Below are 18,364 nucleotides of genomic sequence, written 5' to 3' on the forward strand. Positions count from 1 at the left end.
GTCTTCCCCTAAACAGGCTTTCATCTCTATGATCTATGAGTGCAGCAGCTAGATTCATTTTTCAAAACACACAGATACTGCCGCTCTGCCATTCCTACCTTTTCTTGCATGTATTTGACCAAATCCTAATATAAAATACTTCTACAATCATATAAAACCAATAATTAAATTGGACCAACATAAGAATATTCATGTGTTTCAGATTATCTCCGAATTTGAGTCCTCCACTCTGCCCATTATCTATGCCTCTCATTATCACTCATTACCTGCTCCCATTCCCAGTTACAGAACTATTTATGGCTTCACCCGCTGTGTGGAATTCCTCCCATATACTACAAGACTTTCCCCTAGACTCCAAACTTCATGTGCTCCCTGGAAACGCAAACTTATCAATTTCCTAAATCAGCTTCTTAACCTTCTCAAGCTAGTTTACCCAAATACAACCAATCTATGCAGTTCACCAAAAACATTATTCATTATTTATATACTTCAACAACCTAAATCAACATTGCTGTGTGATTGGATATATACTATAGCACTACTAAACTATTCTTCTCATTGCAATCTGGCTAGACAATATTCAATATGTATGTATAAAACTCCTATTTTACTGTAGATTGTAACATTGCATTGTTAGCAGGACACACTTTCCTTTGTATATGTTTGTTAATATCCAGTCTTATATTATTACTGTGGTACTTTATTCCAGTTATAAAGAACTGCGTTGTATACTATCACTACATAAATGAGTGTTAATAATAATAATAATAATAATAATAATACATATTACTTGACAAGAGAACTTTCAGAGTAAATATCTGTGTTCATGGCATTCTCACATTACATTGTTGACCTAGCTTTGAGATGCTTTCAGGCAAAGAACCAGTGGAAATTTTCACATAAAACACGCCTATTATATACACTGTATGTACTGTCCGGTACGTTAACTATAGTTTTATGTCATCCTGGCAAAGTGTAATGAGCATAATATGCACCCAGGGATGATCCTACTTATTAGACTGCTTGTCTTCTGACTCCTAGATACTCAGCAGTCCTCAGAGAATTTTCGACCTTTCAGGGCCATGCACTACTGAACCAGAAACAAGAAAAAGGTCCATATCAAAGAGGAAGTCCCATCTGGACCTGCTAAAGTTGTGAGTTGCTTCAAACCTTGACTTTTCCTGACAGGGTCTATAGTTTTATGCTGTAAAACCTGCTTATGTTACTAATCATTAGGCAACAGATTTCTTTCATTTGGGTGTTGCAAATTTTCATAGCTTGGTTTCGAATACTGTGATTCATCAGTTTTGTGTAGAACAACCTCATGCATACTGGTAGTATTATTGTACTTCTATTGAATTTATTACTGCCAGAGCTCAGTTATAAAGATTATTAGGTGAATGTGATCAAATATTCTAAAATTTATGAAAACAGATGTGTGGAGTTTTGTTTACTGTTTAGCAAATAGTTGCACTCTCTGTTGCACAATAACACAGGGCTGTGTTAAGAAATGTACATATTTGGGGGGTTGTATTATTTTATTTTATTTATTTATTTATTAACAGTTTCCGATGCGCTTTGTTTTTTTGTTAATGGTTTCTCCTTAGAAATTGACTGTCTGTGATAAAAGCATGTAATACTGACAAAGGTTCAGAGGACCCCTTTTAGTGTTTTGTGATGTACAGCAACACAATTCCCATAAAACATTGTGCCCTGTGACTTAACAGAGGATGTAGTCAATATCTCGGCGTGCAGGATGCCGACAGTAAAAATTCCGGCGCTGGAATCCAGACAGTTCTGCCGGCATCCTGAAGGGACGTATCGGGGGTTATACACTAGAGGGAGGGATAGGGTTAGGCACTAAGGGGGGAGGATAAGGTTTAGTGTGCGGGGAGGGGGAGATTAGGTTCAGGCACTAGGGGGAGGTAGGTTAGGGTTAGGCACCAAAGAGGGAAAGGGAGGGGTAAGGGTCAGCCTTGGGGGCCTTACCTTCTAGTGTCTGGATTCTGACTGTCTGGATGATCCTGCATTTTTCTGACCGGCGGCATCCCGACCGCCTGGATCCCATACCCAACCACCTTAAGGGCTATCTGTTTTCTCTTTTGTTGTTTCTTGCTATGTGCAAGAAAGCAGAAATAAATATACTTGTATTTATTTTGTACAGTCTGAAGAAGCTTAAATATACCTGTTTTTGTCTTTGTACAGTCTCCAGAAACTAAGCTGAGAGATTACCAGCAAAAGACCTATTAACCCTTGTCTATGCCTCCCTATAGGGAGCAGGGAACTGGTACTTATAATATATGACCCAGCAAAATCATTATGCTGTTTAAATTATTACATATTTTTAGCATATAAGCATTTTATTGTGGCATTTATAATAGAATAATGGTTACAGCATGAAACTATTTTAGCTTTTGTTAGTATGAATTGTTTTTGTGCACCCAGATACAAAACAGGACCAGCATTTCCACAGAGAACAAATGATTGATACTTTCAGTTAGAAACATGATCTTAGTATATGCTGAATTATGTTAATAGACCTAAGAAGTATAATAAGGCATAAAGAGTGGAGAAATTTTCAATAGGAACCAATCAGCTTCTAGCTAGCGTTTATCAAGTACATTCTATAAAATTAAAGGTAAAAGCTGATTGGTTGCTATGGCTAAGTTCACTGGTCCACTTCCCCACTCTTTAGAAGGCTTGTCTCTTTAGTTACCTAACTTGTGTTTTTCATCTTTTTTTACAATACATTTCCCTTTACCCATTGAGGACAAGCATTCCTTCTATGATTAATGAAACAATCTGCACATATATTCACTATATTCTGTACAAAACCACTACAAACTATGAGGTCTATTTACTAAGCCTTGGATTGGAGATAAATTGAACAGAGATAAAGTACCAACCAATCAGCTCCTAACTGCCATGTTTCAGGTTGTGTTTAAAAAAATGACAGGAGCTGATTGACTGGTACTTTATCTCCGTTCACTTTATGACCATCCAAGGCTTAGTAAGTAGTAGAGATGTGCGGGTTCGGTTTTACTCGGATTTACTCAGTTCTTTTCGCCAAAATTATTGCAAGTTCGGATTAGTTTGGATTTATTTTATTGGCTATCCAAAACACGTGATAGCCGATAGCCAATTAAATGCCGTATTTGAGATCCGAACATAACCGAGTAAAACCGAACCCGCACATCTCTAGTAAATAGACACCATTGTTGGGAATTCCAAATTTCTGACCAGTATTGTGAAATACCTGTAAAGTATACAAGGGAGTTTATTCACCAATGATAAATATTGCATATTGCAAATAGAGTATGAAAATGTTTTTTACATGTAATTTCCTTATTCTGTAATTCAGCTCGTTCAGCCACATACAGTGTATGCATGTTATACATGACCTGAAAGTTTGACAATTAGTATTTAGTCTTTGTTATTTTATGTTGTAGAATTATGGATGGCATGGCAGAGGCATGCATGAAAGGAGGCATTGAAGCCTGTTATGCATCAGTGTCCTGTGTTTGTGCCTTGCTTGGAGCTTTGGATGAACTGAGCCAAGGAAGAGGTCTCAAGGAAGATCAGGTCCAGCATCTCCTTCGACGTCTTGATGAGCTAAGGGATGGAGCTGAGTCAAGCAGAGAGTCCATGGAAGTTAATGAGGCGGACTTCAGGTGGCAAAGGCGCATTCTTTCCTCAGAGCACACACCTTGGGAGCTGCAGACAGAGAAAAGTCCTGATATAAGCATTAGTGTGACCACAGACACAGGACAGACCACGTTAGAAGGAGATTTGGGGCAGACTACACCAGAAGACAATGTGGACGGGCAAGGGAATAATTTACAATCGCCAACTCTCCAAGATAATCGTAGTAAAGATGCAGAGTTAGAAGTTGTAGATCAACCGGATGTGGTACAAAGAAGTCATATTACGGTGTATCCAGACATAACTAATTTTTTATCAGTTGATAGTAGGGCAAGATCTTATGGCTCCAGGTACAGTGAGAGTAATTTTAGTGTTGATGAGCAAGACCTCTCTAGGACTGAATTTGATTCCTGTGATCAGTATTCAATGGCTGCAGAGAAGGATTCAGGTAGATCTGATGTCTCTGACATTGGGTCTGATAACTGTTCTCTGGCTGATGAAGATCAGACTCCTAGAGACTGTCCTGGACATAGATCATTACGGACTGCGGCTTTGTCTTTAAAACTGCTGAAAAACCAGGAGGCAGATCAGCACAGTGCTCGGCTCTTTGTGCAATCTCTGGAAGGGCTGATTCCACGACTTCTGACACTGCAGAGAATGGAGGAAGTTGATTCCACATTGCAGAATTTTTCATCAACATTTTGTTCAAGTTTGCAAGCTGGTAATCTTTAATAATGAACAACTTAATTTAAATTGTGAAATAATTAGCAGACATCTTGGTACTATGGGCCTGATTCAGAGTTGGGAATAGAGAGAGATATATCTCTCAACTGATCATCTTGGTAAAACCATGCTGCACTGCAGGTGGGGGATATTTAAAATGTGCAGAGAGAAACATCCAGCTCAGGAAGGATGGCCCTACTGCCAAATCTAATGGCTTATTGTGATCACTGGTCCTGTGTATGCTGGAATTATGATACACAATACACTTTGTATGACACATATTACAGCTGATTAAGTACTAATTCTGCACTCTTCATGGACAGGCCACACTCGCTTTAAAATCAAGCATTTGGAAACCCCCCTCTAGAAATCCTGCGTTTGCCACTGACATGTAAATAAATGTATGTATTTACACCCCTTGCATTGCAATATGGTTTGTTCAGGTTCACAGTTGAGAGAGATATCTCACTCTGGGCCTGATTCAGACCCGCTCGCGAGCGCTGTGCGCTCGCAAGCGGGTCGATGGTGGCCCAAGTCTGAATCAGGCCCTATGTGTATTAGCCATTAATAATGTATATGAAATAATGTTTCCTAAACTACAAGTTTACTTTTATAAAAGAGTTACAAATAACATTAACAGATACTTTTATAAAGGTATCAGGGGCTCATCGGTACTGAAGGTGTTTGCGATAATAATATGATTATAGTGAACAAATGTTTCTTTATTTGATAAAAGATAATTGGTTCTATGTTGTCATATTTGTGACCTTAAGCTGAGATCAATGCCTGACAATCAATTAAAATAGATTAGCTCATTATCAGATGTGCAGTTGGAGGGTGACCTCTGTTGGCCTGGTTTCTGACATCATCCGCACTTCCAGCCTGTGAAGTGATAAGGCCACACATCACTCCTTTTGAGAAACAGGATGAGCCCACGTTAAACAGCATCGGTCTACAGTAGGACCCTCCATGCAGCTTATCTCCGTGAAATGGCAAATAACCTATAACAATACTTTTTACTGCATGTAAAATGTAAATACTGCCTCCACTCTAACACGTTCTGTCATGGTAGGGAACTATTGCTAATAAAATGTAAAATATTACAATATTATGCTTATATTGCAACAGCTTGCATTTTACGTGTATTGGTCTTACCTGGCACTAACACATGGGATGTGACTGCAGCCAGCTGTGCTTCAGCTTACACAGTCGCATCCCATGTGTCCATGCTGTCCCGCTGCATCCCTTGTCTGTAATGGTGGTAATCCCTTCTGCACACGTGCAGAATGGATCTCCTCCTCCTCCAGCTCCGGTCCCCTGGGAGTGACATTGCGGTCTGTATCCACCGACATCACTCCCAAACAGTGCCCCAGAATGCTGTGCAAACAGCACTCCAGGGAGCATGCACTTAAACCAAAAGTTAAATCAGAACTTCTATTATTACATTTCATCTACATGCAGCTGTAAATGTCCTTTCTCATAAATTACTTGTAGAAGGTGGAAAAGTTTTCTACCAACACACGGCAATGGAAAAAAGTGTGTGGCAAAAAAAGCTGCATTCTGTCTAATCAATACCTTCCAGCTTTCCCATCTGACAAAGTACAGACAATTATGACGAGTTGCACAATACAAAGAACTTTACAGTGAACCCTATATAATATATTGGGCATTCTAGTGACCAATATACAACACATAGAGCAGAGATGGGGAACCTAGGGCCCGGGGGCCGTATAAGGCCCGCAGAATCATTTGGTCTGGCCCACAGAGCTTTTTTCTGCTAGCCTCATCTGGCTAGCAGGATGCCTAGAATGACACCCTGCAGCCAGAATCTATGCAGCAGTGCCACCAGGAGCGTCCTTAGGACACTTCAGACGGTCACACTAATGCCCTTACAGAGTTGTAATCATCGGCGATTGTGGCCCCCGCCCCATGTGACATCACACGGAGGGGGCGTAGCCTGTACCGGGCCTGCAAATAATGTTATATATATATCAAAATGGCCCTCAGCAGAAAAAAGGTTCCCTACCCCTGACGTAGAGCATTCAAATTACTGTTAGACAATACATGGAGCATTTTAATGACAGTTATACAATATAGGGAGCATTTTAGTAACCAATGCACAATACATACAGCTTTCAAGTTACCTATTTACAATACAGGAAGCATTCTAGTGGCCTGCATACTATATAATAAGCCTTCTAGTGTCCGATATACTATACTGAGAGCGTTCTAATGACTGATAATATAATAAAGGAAACAATATATGTCCATAGTCTTGAAAATTATAGCTGGAGGCTGTAAGATTAAAACAGTGTGTTTTATCATCTGAGACACCTATATTGCTGCTCACAAAAAGGATGATCTACCCATCTTTTATAGAATGAACCTACAAATATGACTGCTGTCATCCTTCACAAACATGTCAAATCATAGAAAGTATGATTAATATACTGGATATACTCCAGTTTGAGAACAAAACAATAATCTCCTTAAATTGGTAAAATAAATTGTAAAGTAGCATTCCCAGTATTTTTCCTTTATTCCTAGCATAATAAAGATCAGACCACCTATTAGACCTCCAACCTCTTTTGTCAGAATCATACATTAGATCCGACATCTTTTCTCATAAAAATAAATCAAATTCCAAACCAGAGCCATTTTAAATTCAAATCCCAGATCATAATCTCTCTTTCTATTGAAAATCAGATCCCATATACATGTAAATTGAAATCTTAGATCAGACCATCCCCATTTCCCCATAACAAAGAGAAAACCCTCCCCTTTTCTCATTAAAAGCAGACCTCAGATCTATGGGGTGAGTCAATTAAATTACCTCTCTTGTGGTTCTCTCTTAATCTTCCTACACTTTGATTGGTTGATAGCTCCAGCTATCCACCAATCAGTGTGTAGAGACCTCTCACCACTGTGATTGGTCAATACCAGTGCCATCTATGAATCAGCATGCTAGAAATCATTTGCTTGGTATGACAGGCTTCTGTTATTCCCAATTATCACGGCAGCCACAAGCAGCAGTGACATGGTTTGTGGTGGGAAGCAGGTAGAGGTTTCTGGCTAGCCAATCTGATTGTGTTATAAAACAATTAAAGCAGCCACATTGCTTGTGTATGCAGAGTGCTGCTGTAGGTGGCATGTAGCTTCAAATCCCTAAAAGTGTATCAGTCCAGGGGCATAGATGCTACCCTGCCCCCAGGCCCAGCCCACCTCATCTCTGATTAGATGCTTGATCATCCCTATCCCGGATGCAGTGTAGAACATGTTCCTTTTGTGAGAGTGGTTGGGATAAGACTCTGCGTCCTCTTCTGCTTATGTCGATGCACCCTTTCCACCCTTGAATCTCCTCCTGCAGAGCAACAGCTTGAGAATTAGGGAGATATGGCTTTATTGCACATGAATGAATGTGTGTTTTTATGTTACTTTTGGCAGTAATGCGTGTGTAAGTGATCTCTTCCATAGAAGAGTCTGAATCTGATACTATTCATATGTGGATGCGATTTCTAATGGATTTGCATTTGCAAAAATATACAAATGCCAGTTTAAGCATTCCCCATGTGCAGTAACATGCAACAGACCACGCAAACTCTGCGTTGCCCACTTTGCATATCTGAGCAATGCTCAAGTACGCTTGTGAATCTGAGCTCCCCATCGACGCACCATTAGTCGGAGCATTGACCCCTCCAACAGTCCCTGGCTAGCACAGAGTCTTTCTTTTAAATTTCTTAAAACATGTTCTCTGTGCTGCGGTGGTGCGAAAAAAAATACAGCCGTATGCTGAATCACGCCCATGACACTCCTATAACATGCACATGAGTCGCCCTCTGTTTGCGTCCACTTCAGGTCACCTCCCAGTCTTCACCCTGAAATGGCCATGCATCACAGATTCCATCTCTAATCGTGGCCATGTCATATGCAACTGCATACGGCATGGCACACCTATGTTCACATGCGCCCAGTATGTGTTTCTTACTTTTCCCACATGGGCAGCAGCGAAACAATCGCTTAACTGCGCAAACATTGGCACTGTGTCCATCTCTGAATCTTCCCATAGTGCTCCTGAAAGATGATAAATACCTACCATGATCTGATTCTAGACCTAAGCCCTGTCACTGCCACCTCTAAAATATCATTCATTTTGTGTTCCCTAACATTAAACAGGAAACGCTACTTTAAATGCATCTTGGAAGCTAGAAAGGGGTAATATACATGCAATGTATTTGGGTGCTCTCTACTTTGTATATATAATATAAGATAGGTAATGTAGTTACATATGTATTTTTAGAATTGTCTTACATTCTTTTGAAGGTGTAATGCATTCACCAGGCTTTCAAAATAACGGCGTTGCAAGTGTTCAGAGCCTCCTGAATGCGGACAGTCTATACGTGGCATCCTATTATGCTCTTCTGCTAAACCTAAAGCTTGCTAACAGTGATTACTACAGGAAAAAAACTGCTCTGGCCCCAGTGACCCTAGTAAGTGAAATATTTATGTAATATAGCACTGAAATTATGAGTTCAATTCTCAGTCATGGCAGTTCTGTGTGGTGTTTGTATGTTTTCTTCATGTTTGTGTGGGTTTTCTCTGGGTGCTCTGGTTTATTGGCTGCCACCAAACTGTAGTGTGTATGTGTGTCCATGTTAGAGGTTGGGGGGCAAAACATAATTTAATTTTGATGCACACACACACTTATTCCACACAGGCTACAGAACGGGAGTTTCTCGCCCTCCCCCCAAACATTTGAGAGGCGCCAATATATTTACTGGGTCGTAGGGAACAGGGTTACCACGAGACCGGGCACAGAGATATTACCCTTTCCAGCTGCTCCACCTCATCCCTCCCCACAGCCCCTCTCTGCCCCCTACAGTGGCTATTAACTGCGGGCTGGCCTCTCCTCTGGGACCAGCCCTTCGTCTTCCTTCCCTCCAACTTTATATATTCCTCCCCTCTCTCCCTCCTTGGACCCAACCCCACCCCTTTGCGTCACATATATAATATATATATATATATATCTGTTAATAAATTAATGAACCAATAGAATGCTATATCTAGTGACTTCACTGCAACCCTATAGCACAAGTGTTCCCAAACTCCGCCATTACAGTTCACATTTTAAGGATATCCATGCTTGAGCACAGCTGACTTAATTAGTACCTCAGTCAATTTTAACCATCTGGACTCAAGCAAGGATATCCTTAAAACCTGAGTGTAATGGCAGCATTTGGGACTCTCTGCTATAGCACATCAGGCTTCAGTTGAACCTATTAGAATGCCTTATTACTATCTTGACTTTGTCCCACCCCTTCTGTCTCTCAACAGAAAGAGTTCATGAAGCAGGTGCAGTCAAGTGGAGCATTAATAGTATTCTCTCAGGCCTGGATCGAGGAGCTATACCACCAAGTCCTGGACAGAAACATGCTTGGAGAGTCTGGATACTGGGGGAGTCCCGAGGGACACTGCTTACCGCTCATTATTATGCTGATTAGTGAGTAATATAGTGATGGTTGCTGTTATTAGTTCTTATCCAATTTGTATGCTGAAAATGTAATCTAATGCAGTGGTTCCCAAACTTTGTTGAATCATGGCACCCTAGTGCATCAGCAGTGTTTTTTATGGCACCCCTAAGCCAAAAGTTTGTTAATTCATAAAAAAATTTAGTGAAGTAGTACAGTGAGGTAAATTGTGCTTCTGTCATCCTTAGGTTTGGTTATATATTATTATTATTATCGTTTATTTATATGGCGCCACAAGTGTTCCGCAGCGCCTTACAAAGTACATAAACAAATAGATTGATTTACAGTGACGTACAGTACAGTACAATACATTACAGGACATGGATAATATACATTGCTACATTCACGACCATAACATCCAGATAAGCAACAATGCAAAGCAATCAAGTGTTAGGTGCCCTGGTAGAGAGTAAGAAGTAGATGAAGGTATAGTTAGGAGATGCACAAGAGGGTAGAGAGCCCTGCTCATAGGAGCTTACATTCTAAGGGGGAGGGACAGACAAACAGGGGTGAAACAGATGGGGTAGGCAGGGAGGAAGAGTATGTAGCAGCAAGTTAAGATGAGAGCTGGAAGGCTTTGATGAAGTAGTGGGTCTTGAGAGCCCGTTTGAAGGATTGTAGAGACGTGGAGAGTCTGATGGGAAGCGGGAGAGAGTTCCAAAGGTGGGGAGCAGCGCGGGCAAAATCTTGGAGGCGGGAGTGGGAGGAAGTAATCAATTGGCATGAGAGGCGGCGTGCATTTGTTGAACGAAGAGGGCGGACAGGAGAGTGAAGGGAGATGAGATCAAAGATGTAAATGGGAGAGGAATGGCTGAGGGCTTTGTAAGTGAGTGTGAGAACCTTAAATTGGGTTCTAAAAGGGAAAGGGAGCCAGTGGAGGACTTGTAGGAGAGGGGAGGCAGATGCAGAGCGTTTTGAGAGGAAGATGAGCCGAGCAGCAGCATTGAGGACAGACTGGAGAGGGGAGAGAAGCGATTTGGGGAGGCCAGATAGGAGAAGGTTACAGTAGTCCAATCTGGAGATGACCAATGAGTGTATGAGGGTTTTAGTGGCATCCTGGGTGAGAAAGGGTCTAATATTGGAAATATTTTTAAGATGAAAGCGACAGGACTGTGAGAGATTCTGGATATGTGGTTTGAAGGAGAGGGAGGAGTCCAGGATAACTCCAAGACAGCGCACTTTGGGGCTAGAGGAGATAGTTGTGCCATCAATTGATAAAGAAATGGTGGGAAGTGTGGTTATGTAGGGGGGAGGGAAGATGATTAGCTCAGTCTTTGACATATTAAGTTTAAGAAATCGCTGGACATCCAGGAAGAAATGGCAGAGAGACAGTTGGAGACACGAGTGAGGAGAGAGGGAGAGAGGTCAGGGGAGGAAAGGTAGATTTGAGTATCATCAGCATAGAGATGATATTGGAGGTCAAAAGAGCTGATGAGTTCACCTAGTGAGGATGTATAGAGTGAGAAAAGGAGAGGTCCAAGAACAGAACCTTGGAGAACACCCACTGCAAGAGGCTGTGGGGGAGAAGAGGAGTCATGAGAGGAGACAGAGAAGGATCGGTCAGAGAGGTAGGAGGATAGCCAGGAGAGGGCAGTGTCACACAGACCAAGGGAGTGAAGGATTTGCAGGAGGAGAGGGTGGTCCACAGTGTCAAAAGCAGCAGAAAGGTCAAGGAGAATGAGCAGAGAGTAGTGGCCCTTGGATTTAGCAGCAAGGAGGTCATTGCTGACTTTTGTGAGGGCAGTTTCAGTGGAGTGGAGAGAACGGAAGCCAGACTGAAAAGGGTCAAGGAGGGAATGAGAGGAAAGAAAAGTGGTAAGGCGCTTGAAAACAACACGCTCAAGGAGCTTGGAAGCAAAAGGGAGGAGAGAGATGGGACGGTAGTTGGAGAGAGTGTTAGAATCAAGGGTTGTTTTTTTTAGTATGGGGGAGACAAGGGCATGTTTGAATGCAGACGGGACAGTGCCTGATGATAGGGAGAGATTAAAGAGGTGGGCAAGATGGGAGCAGGCAGAAGGAGAGAGGTAGGGGAGGAGACGTGAAGGGGTAGGGTCAAGGGGGGAGGTGGAAGGGGGGGAGGACTGGATGAGGGACATGACTTCCTCTCCAGATACAGGGGAGAAGAAAGTAAGAGTTGGTAAAATTGAAGGAGAGGGGTGATCTGGGAAGAGAGGAGGTGGATAGCAGGGGGACTGGTGGGATATCATGTCCTGACGTATGGAGTCAATTTTAGATGTAAAGTAGGTAGCAAAATCAAGAGCAGAGAGCGTGGAGGGGCGGCGAGGAGGGGGTGGGCGGAGGAGGGAGTTGAAGGTGTTGAAGAGACGTTGGGGATTTGAGGACTGAGAGGAGATGAGGTATGATGAGAGCATAAATTTGAAATGGAGAAAATCTGCCTTAGAGCGTGATCTTCTCCACTGTCGTTCGGCAGTTCGCAAACACTTTTGCAGGTATCTGGTGCATTTGGAATGCCAGGGTTGAGATGTAAATCTGCGAGGGTGAATAGTGATCACCAGAGCAGAAGTAAGGGAGGTATTGTATAGAGAAATGGCTTGTTCAGGGCAGGAGAGAGAGAGGATAGGGGAGAGAAGTGAGTCAAGCTGGGAAGAAAAAGAAACGGTGTCAATAGCGTCAATGTTACGCTTAGTGATAATGGCCTTAGGAGGTAGAGGAAGGGAAGGAGAGAGGGATAGGTTAAAAGAGAGAAGGTGATGGTCTGAGAGGGGGAATGGGGAATTGGAGTAAGCAGAAATATCACAACGGTGAGTGAAGACCAGGTCAAGCGAATGCCCACTCACATGGGAGGGTGAAGAGATCCATTGGGAGAGACCAAATGAAGACATGAGGGTGAGGAGTTTGGAGGCAGAAGCTTCTGTGGGGATATCAATAGGAATATTGAAGTCACCTAGGATAATAGAGGGAAGGTCAGAGGAGAGAAAGTGAGGAAGCCAGGAAGCGAAGTTGTCAACGAATTTGGAAGGAGGGCCAGGGGTACGGTAAATGACAGCTACTCTAAGGTGAACTGGTTGGAAGAGGCGTATAGTGGTGGACAGCTTTCCACTTCTGTTTGTGCACATATTTATATTACATTGACCATAAAGAATTTGATATGGTGCTGGACAACCAACCTGAGGCACCCCCTGCAAGTATCCTGATGCACCCCAGAGTGCCGTGGCACACAGTTTGTGGACCACTGATCTAATGGATAGAATGTCCAAACTAATGGTTTCTTAAAACATGCGCAATGTAGATAGACATGACAGATTGTTGCAATTTTAATAATTTGTGTTTCTGTGTCAAAACTTTGTTTTTGTTGCATTATTAATAATTTGTGTTCCGGTGTTACCAGTTAATTTTTGTTTTTTTACTGTGAGGAACTTTCCTAATTTCCATTCTGTATGCATAACCTCTACATAAGGCTCTTGTACTCTAATTCTTTGTGTCCCTTTATTACTTAATCTGCCACGCAGGCATTGCCTTTTAGATACCTGCTGCTGTGCTTGTCTGTTGATGAATCCGATGGACAAACAGGACAGTGAGGGCAATTACGACACATAGGAAGTGTCTCCTAGTGGTTGGTCCTTCCTTTCATTGTATCCATGCAGATGAAAATTTCAGCCCCCCCAAAAATTGAATAAACCAAGGAATACCAAATAATATCAGACCTCTCCTCTTAGCTAATGCTTTTACAATATGCTTTATTTGTCCAAAGACTTAACTTTAGTTTCATGAATTTTACTGCAGATATTGATGGCATGGGAAGCAGTGCTATTGGTGGACAGCTCCAAGCATCTACACAATCTCCCCTTCCTCCTGACAAAATTATGGATCCAACAACACTGGCTGGTATGTCCACATGCCATCAATTGTGTTTATTTATCTAGATATGTGTTCATTGATAAATCCTGTGTGCACGTGCAACTCTGTGTGTGTATATGTGTGTGTATGTATGTATATATATATATATATATATATATATATATATGTGTATATATATATATATAATCGATCAGCCATAACATTAAAACCACTGACAGGTAAAAAACACGGACAGGTGAAGTGAATAGCATTGATTATCTCATTGCAATGGTACCTGTCAAAGGGTGGGATCTAGTAGGCAGCAAGTGATCACTAGGTCTTGAATTTGATGTGTTGGAATCAGTAAAAATGGGAAAGCGTAAGGATCTGAGCAACTTTGACAAGAGACCAATTGTAATAGCTAGACGACTGGGCCAGAGCATCTCCAAAACAGCAGGTCTTGTTGGGTGTTACCGGTATGCAGTAGTTAGTACCTACTAAAAGTGGTCCAATGAAGAACAGCCGTTGAACTGTGGACTAAGTCATTGATGCCAAAGGCTCATTGAGACTACACAAAGAGCAGGTACAAGCATGTCATGGAGTGATTATGTTGAAACTGAACCTCTAACTGTAGACATTGCCCACAGTAATAGTGCCCTCTATGCAATGACCACAGTAATATTGCCCCTTATGCAATGCCCATAGTAGTAGTGCCCTCTATGCAATGCCCACAGTAGTAGTGCCCCCTATGCAATGACGACAGTAGTATTGCCCCTGAGCGAAGAAAATTGTGGGTCCCGTGAACCCCTCACTTTAAAAAACTTGTTTCTGGGTCCCATCACTACTTATGGGGGTGAAGGAAGCAGCAGTTGGGACAGTGCTGAGGGCAGGTAGCAGTTGGGATAGAGTGAACAAGCAGCAGTTGGGGTACAGCTGGGGGTAAAGGTAGGGAGAAGTTGGGGTATAACTAGGGCTATAGTTGGAGTAAGGTCAGGCAGAGCTGGGGGTAGGAAGGGGTAAGTGCAGACAGCAGTTGCAACAGTGCTGAGGGGTAAGGAGGGGGCTAGGGGCAGGCAGTACTGGGGGTAGGGAGAGGGTAAGGATAGGGGAAGTGGTTACCTCCTTCCTCCTGCTAGGAGCCCCCGGCCGGGTCACTGTTGTACGTCTGATCTCACATAGGTACATACCAATTTGTCGCTTATTGTTTTTATTCGTTATACGTGTATATATACTTATGTATATGGGTGTGCACCCATATCTGCATGTATATGTATATATACACAAATGATTCTGCCTGTTCTCCTCTAGAATTATTGTTCTTATGTCTTCTGTTCTTATCAGTAAATATATGTATGTGCATTTATAAAGTGTCTGCTCTATGAGCCATTCATGTGCCTTTAATAGGATCAAACTGCTTTTTCACTCAAACCAGTAATTAACTATACTCACATGTATCTAATGCTGATTAATTGCTGAAGGTACTTAAACTGTTCAAACTTGCAATGCCTCATTCACCTTGAAAAAGGCGTCAGAAGGACGTTGAAATGCGTTGGTGCTTGATTTTGCTACATCTACCCGGTTTTTGATTCCTGGAGTCTCATCACTGGCTCTCTCTGCACGTCTACACATCGTGCCTGCCAAGCTTTAAGCCATTCTATCAGCTTGCAGTGGAATATCCTCCATACCCATCCGGGACGCAGAGCCTTCTGTTCCTTTCCCCCTGACACGGAGCCTCAGAGCGGCGTCATTCAATTCTTCCCAAGTCTCCCCGCTGGCCGGGTAGAGCACGTGCATCTTGGTCAGACGACCCATTCACTCATAGAGCACGGAGTACATTGTTTTGCCCCTCCTGTGCCGGACCTGGAGCACTAGAGCGACCACCCACTCCCCTCTGCATCTCCATCGTCAGCTGGGTCGAGATCGGGAGGTCTGCCATCTTCAGCCACGGTAACCATCATCCACATTGTGGTCATATACCCAGATCTGGGTCTGATCCAACTATACGGAAGGTAATATCGACACCCATTTATTACTTTGTAACTTTTATACCGGATGATGATCTAATCAACATCAGTTCAAAAAATATATTTGTGTATGGAGGAATTCTTCAGAGGGTTTCACCAAATGTTGTTCAAAAGTCCGGGACTCTATATTCATACATTTTAGGAACCATTATTTACATGCAATTTCATTATTTACATGTGTGTTTTATTGCTCTTATTGAATTTATAAGCATTGGCTGCTTTGTCTTAATAAAGATATAATTCATTTATTATATACATTGTTGCTACTGGTTTGAGTGATTTTTAATTATACTAACAGAATCTGTGGTTGCTTTATCTTTCATGTACTTTTTATTGAGTGGGACTGACTACCCCACACAACCACATTGAATCTGTTCAGTAAATATCAACCCCCTCAGCGCTTGGGCTGTATCTTGTGTTTTTACATACCATAATGAATACTTTTATTATTGTTAGTATTATTGTATTTATTAAAAAAAGAAGGTGACAAAGAAAGGGGTAAAACTAAAGCGAAGACAAAGGGGGTCAACACACTGGGAAAATGTAAGTATAAAGGGGGATGGTGGGGGACAATTAGAGGAAAAAAATCAGAACAGTGGGGACTGCAGAGGCAGTCTGATAATGCCCAATACTGGAGAAGCCGATAAGCAAGAGGGAGGACGTCCACCACCCTGCGGAAGCTAAGGAGTGTAGAAAAGGGGGGGTAACAGTCAGACTTGCCAAACCAGCATCCCAGCAAAAGGCACAAGCTGTGAGCAGGAGCAGGGCTGAAACTAGGATATCTGTCACCCGATGCAAGGCAGCAATTTTGCACCCCCTCCCTTCCCGTACCTGGATTTTGTCCTTGCTCCTCCATAAGGCAGTGAACTAGTCAAACGTCCCTGGTATAGTGACTTACATTATTCCACACACCATAATGCCCATTACACATTATGCCACACACTGTAATGCCTATTACCAAAGTGCCACTTACATATTTGCACGGCACCATTTAATACCCCACAGTAAGGCTTCTAATTACTTTTAAATTACCTGCTCATTGTCAGGGATTACATGCTCGTTGCCAGGGGGTTACATGCTCTTTGCCAGGGGGTTACATGCTCGTTGCTATGGGGTTTCATGCTCGTTGCCAGGGGGCTTCACGGGAGAAGATGCAGCTTTCAGCATCTTCTCCCGGCACTTGTGCTGGCCTAACAGACACTAGAGGTTCAGTAGGACCTCTAGTGTCTCCTCCTTGGCGGCGGCCATTTTTGGATGGCCATTTTCAGCAGAGTTCATGCGGACGGCTAGTGCCCCATAAGGACCTCTAGCATCTGTCTCCTCCTTGGCAGCGGCCATTTTTGGATGGTCGTTTTCTGAATCTGCAGCACCCAAGCCACCGTGAATCAGCCCTTTTTCACCCCCTGCATTCCGGCACCCGGTGCACATGCACCTCTAGCCCCCCCCCCCTAGTTGCGGCCCTGGCAGGAGCAGGCTCCGGAGCGCATCTCCACAGAGAAAATCAAGGAGCCCGGTGGTCATGGCGACAGGTGCAGGGGAAAGCCATCACGGGTGGAGACTGCCTCATCATCTAAGGCCATGGGCACCCCAGTTGATTCAGGTAAGTTCAGAGATGGGAACGCCAGCATTAGAGCCATGGGGTTTCCCAGTCCCGGCAGGAGAAACTAACACAGCCCCAGCAGGAGACTACTAATGTCAACTAGAGCAGGGGCAGTCCGGGTAGGATCGAGACTTCAACGGGTCACTGCAGAGTCTCTGGAGACTGAGCACGCTGGCGGGCTTGGAGGGGGGAAGGTGGAGTCAGGCGGACTTTGGATAAGACCCTGCCAACAGCGATTGACTGAGGAGATGCTGCCAGCAGCTATTGGTTAAGGGGACGCCACTGATTTGTTGAAAAAACACCGCAGGCTGCGATTGGCTTCTTCGGGACTGCCCACAATCATCCTGCAGGTCCCAATCAATTTTAGGGAGCCACCGGGCACCTGCTGGTAACAAAATCTCAAGGGACATATGGACAAAGCAGTTGCAGCGCCTCTCCAACCCGGCACCTCCCTACCGGGATCTTAACCCACTAGTATGTCTTCTGAAATGTTTACTACTCTGTGAAGTTTTCATCCAAGTCCATCCAGTGGAAGATCCATAACAGGCTCCCCGGGATAACGTTCTGCCCAGCATACACAGACGGGAGGTCCGACCGGGACCCTAACCACCCTAAAACCTGGACAGAATCCAACTGGACCACCTTGCATTGGTTTCATCCCAACCGGTGCAGGGATGACATAACCGGACAGACAGACAAACAAACAGACCAATGGATTTTAAATATAAGATTTTTTTTATACTAAATAACTGTGTAAGATTTGGCAGCTTTACCTTGAGAGCTGTGGAAGATATTCGCCAACAAACAAACAAACTTACTCTTTTATATATATCTATGTAATAAGCAAGAAAGCATGTCTATCTATCCATGTTTTTGTCCTTTATACACGGCCAGAGTTTTAGACCTAGTACCACCAAATTTGGCAGGGTGGTGTAGTTTGACCAGGACAAGGTTTTTGCCTAGGTTTGAAATTCCAAAGGTCCACATACTGTCAAACAATTGCTAAAAGTGGGGACTCTCCCCACTCTGTGTCTAGCCACTGGCTGCTCGCT

At 43.1% G+C, this 18,364-nt stretch overlaps 1 protein-coding gene across 1 annotated transcript in view; it reads left to right on the forward strand.

Moving 5' to 3' along the window:
- The window catches only part of ARFGEF3 (ARFGEF family member 3), a 156,617-nt gene that overhangs the window by 76,125 nt on the left and 62,128 nt on the right, over positions 1-18,364 (forward strand). Inside the window, exons 11-15 of the mRNA XM_088453279.1 lie at positions 1,042-1,154; positions 3,450-4,363; positions 8,686-8,852; positions 9,697-9,862; positions 13,635-13,736. Of these exons, the coding sequence (XP_088309405.1) occupies positions 1,042-1,154; positions 3,450-4,363; positions 8,686-8,852; positions 9,697-9,862; positions 13,635-13,736 (1,462 nt within the window). The remainder of the gene's footprint in view (positions 1-1,041; positions 1,155-3,449; positions 4,364-8,685; positions 8,853-9,696; positions 9,863-13,634; positions 13,737-18,364) is intronic.

This window comes from Taudactylus pleione, unplaced genomic scaffold (genome assembly GCF_031769625.1).
Source record: "Taudactylus pleione unplaced genomic scaffold, aTauple2 ptg000006l, whole genome shotgun sequence".
Taxonomy (NCBI): Eukaryota; Metazoa; Chordata; class Amphibia; order Anura; family Myobatrachidae; genus Taudactylus; species Taudactylus pleione.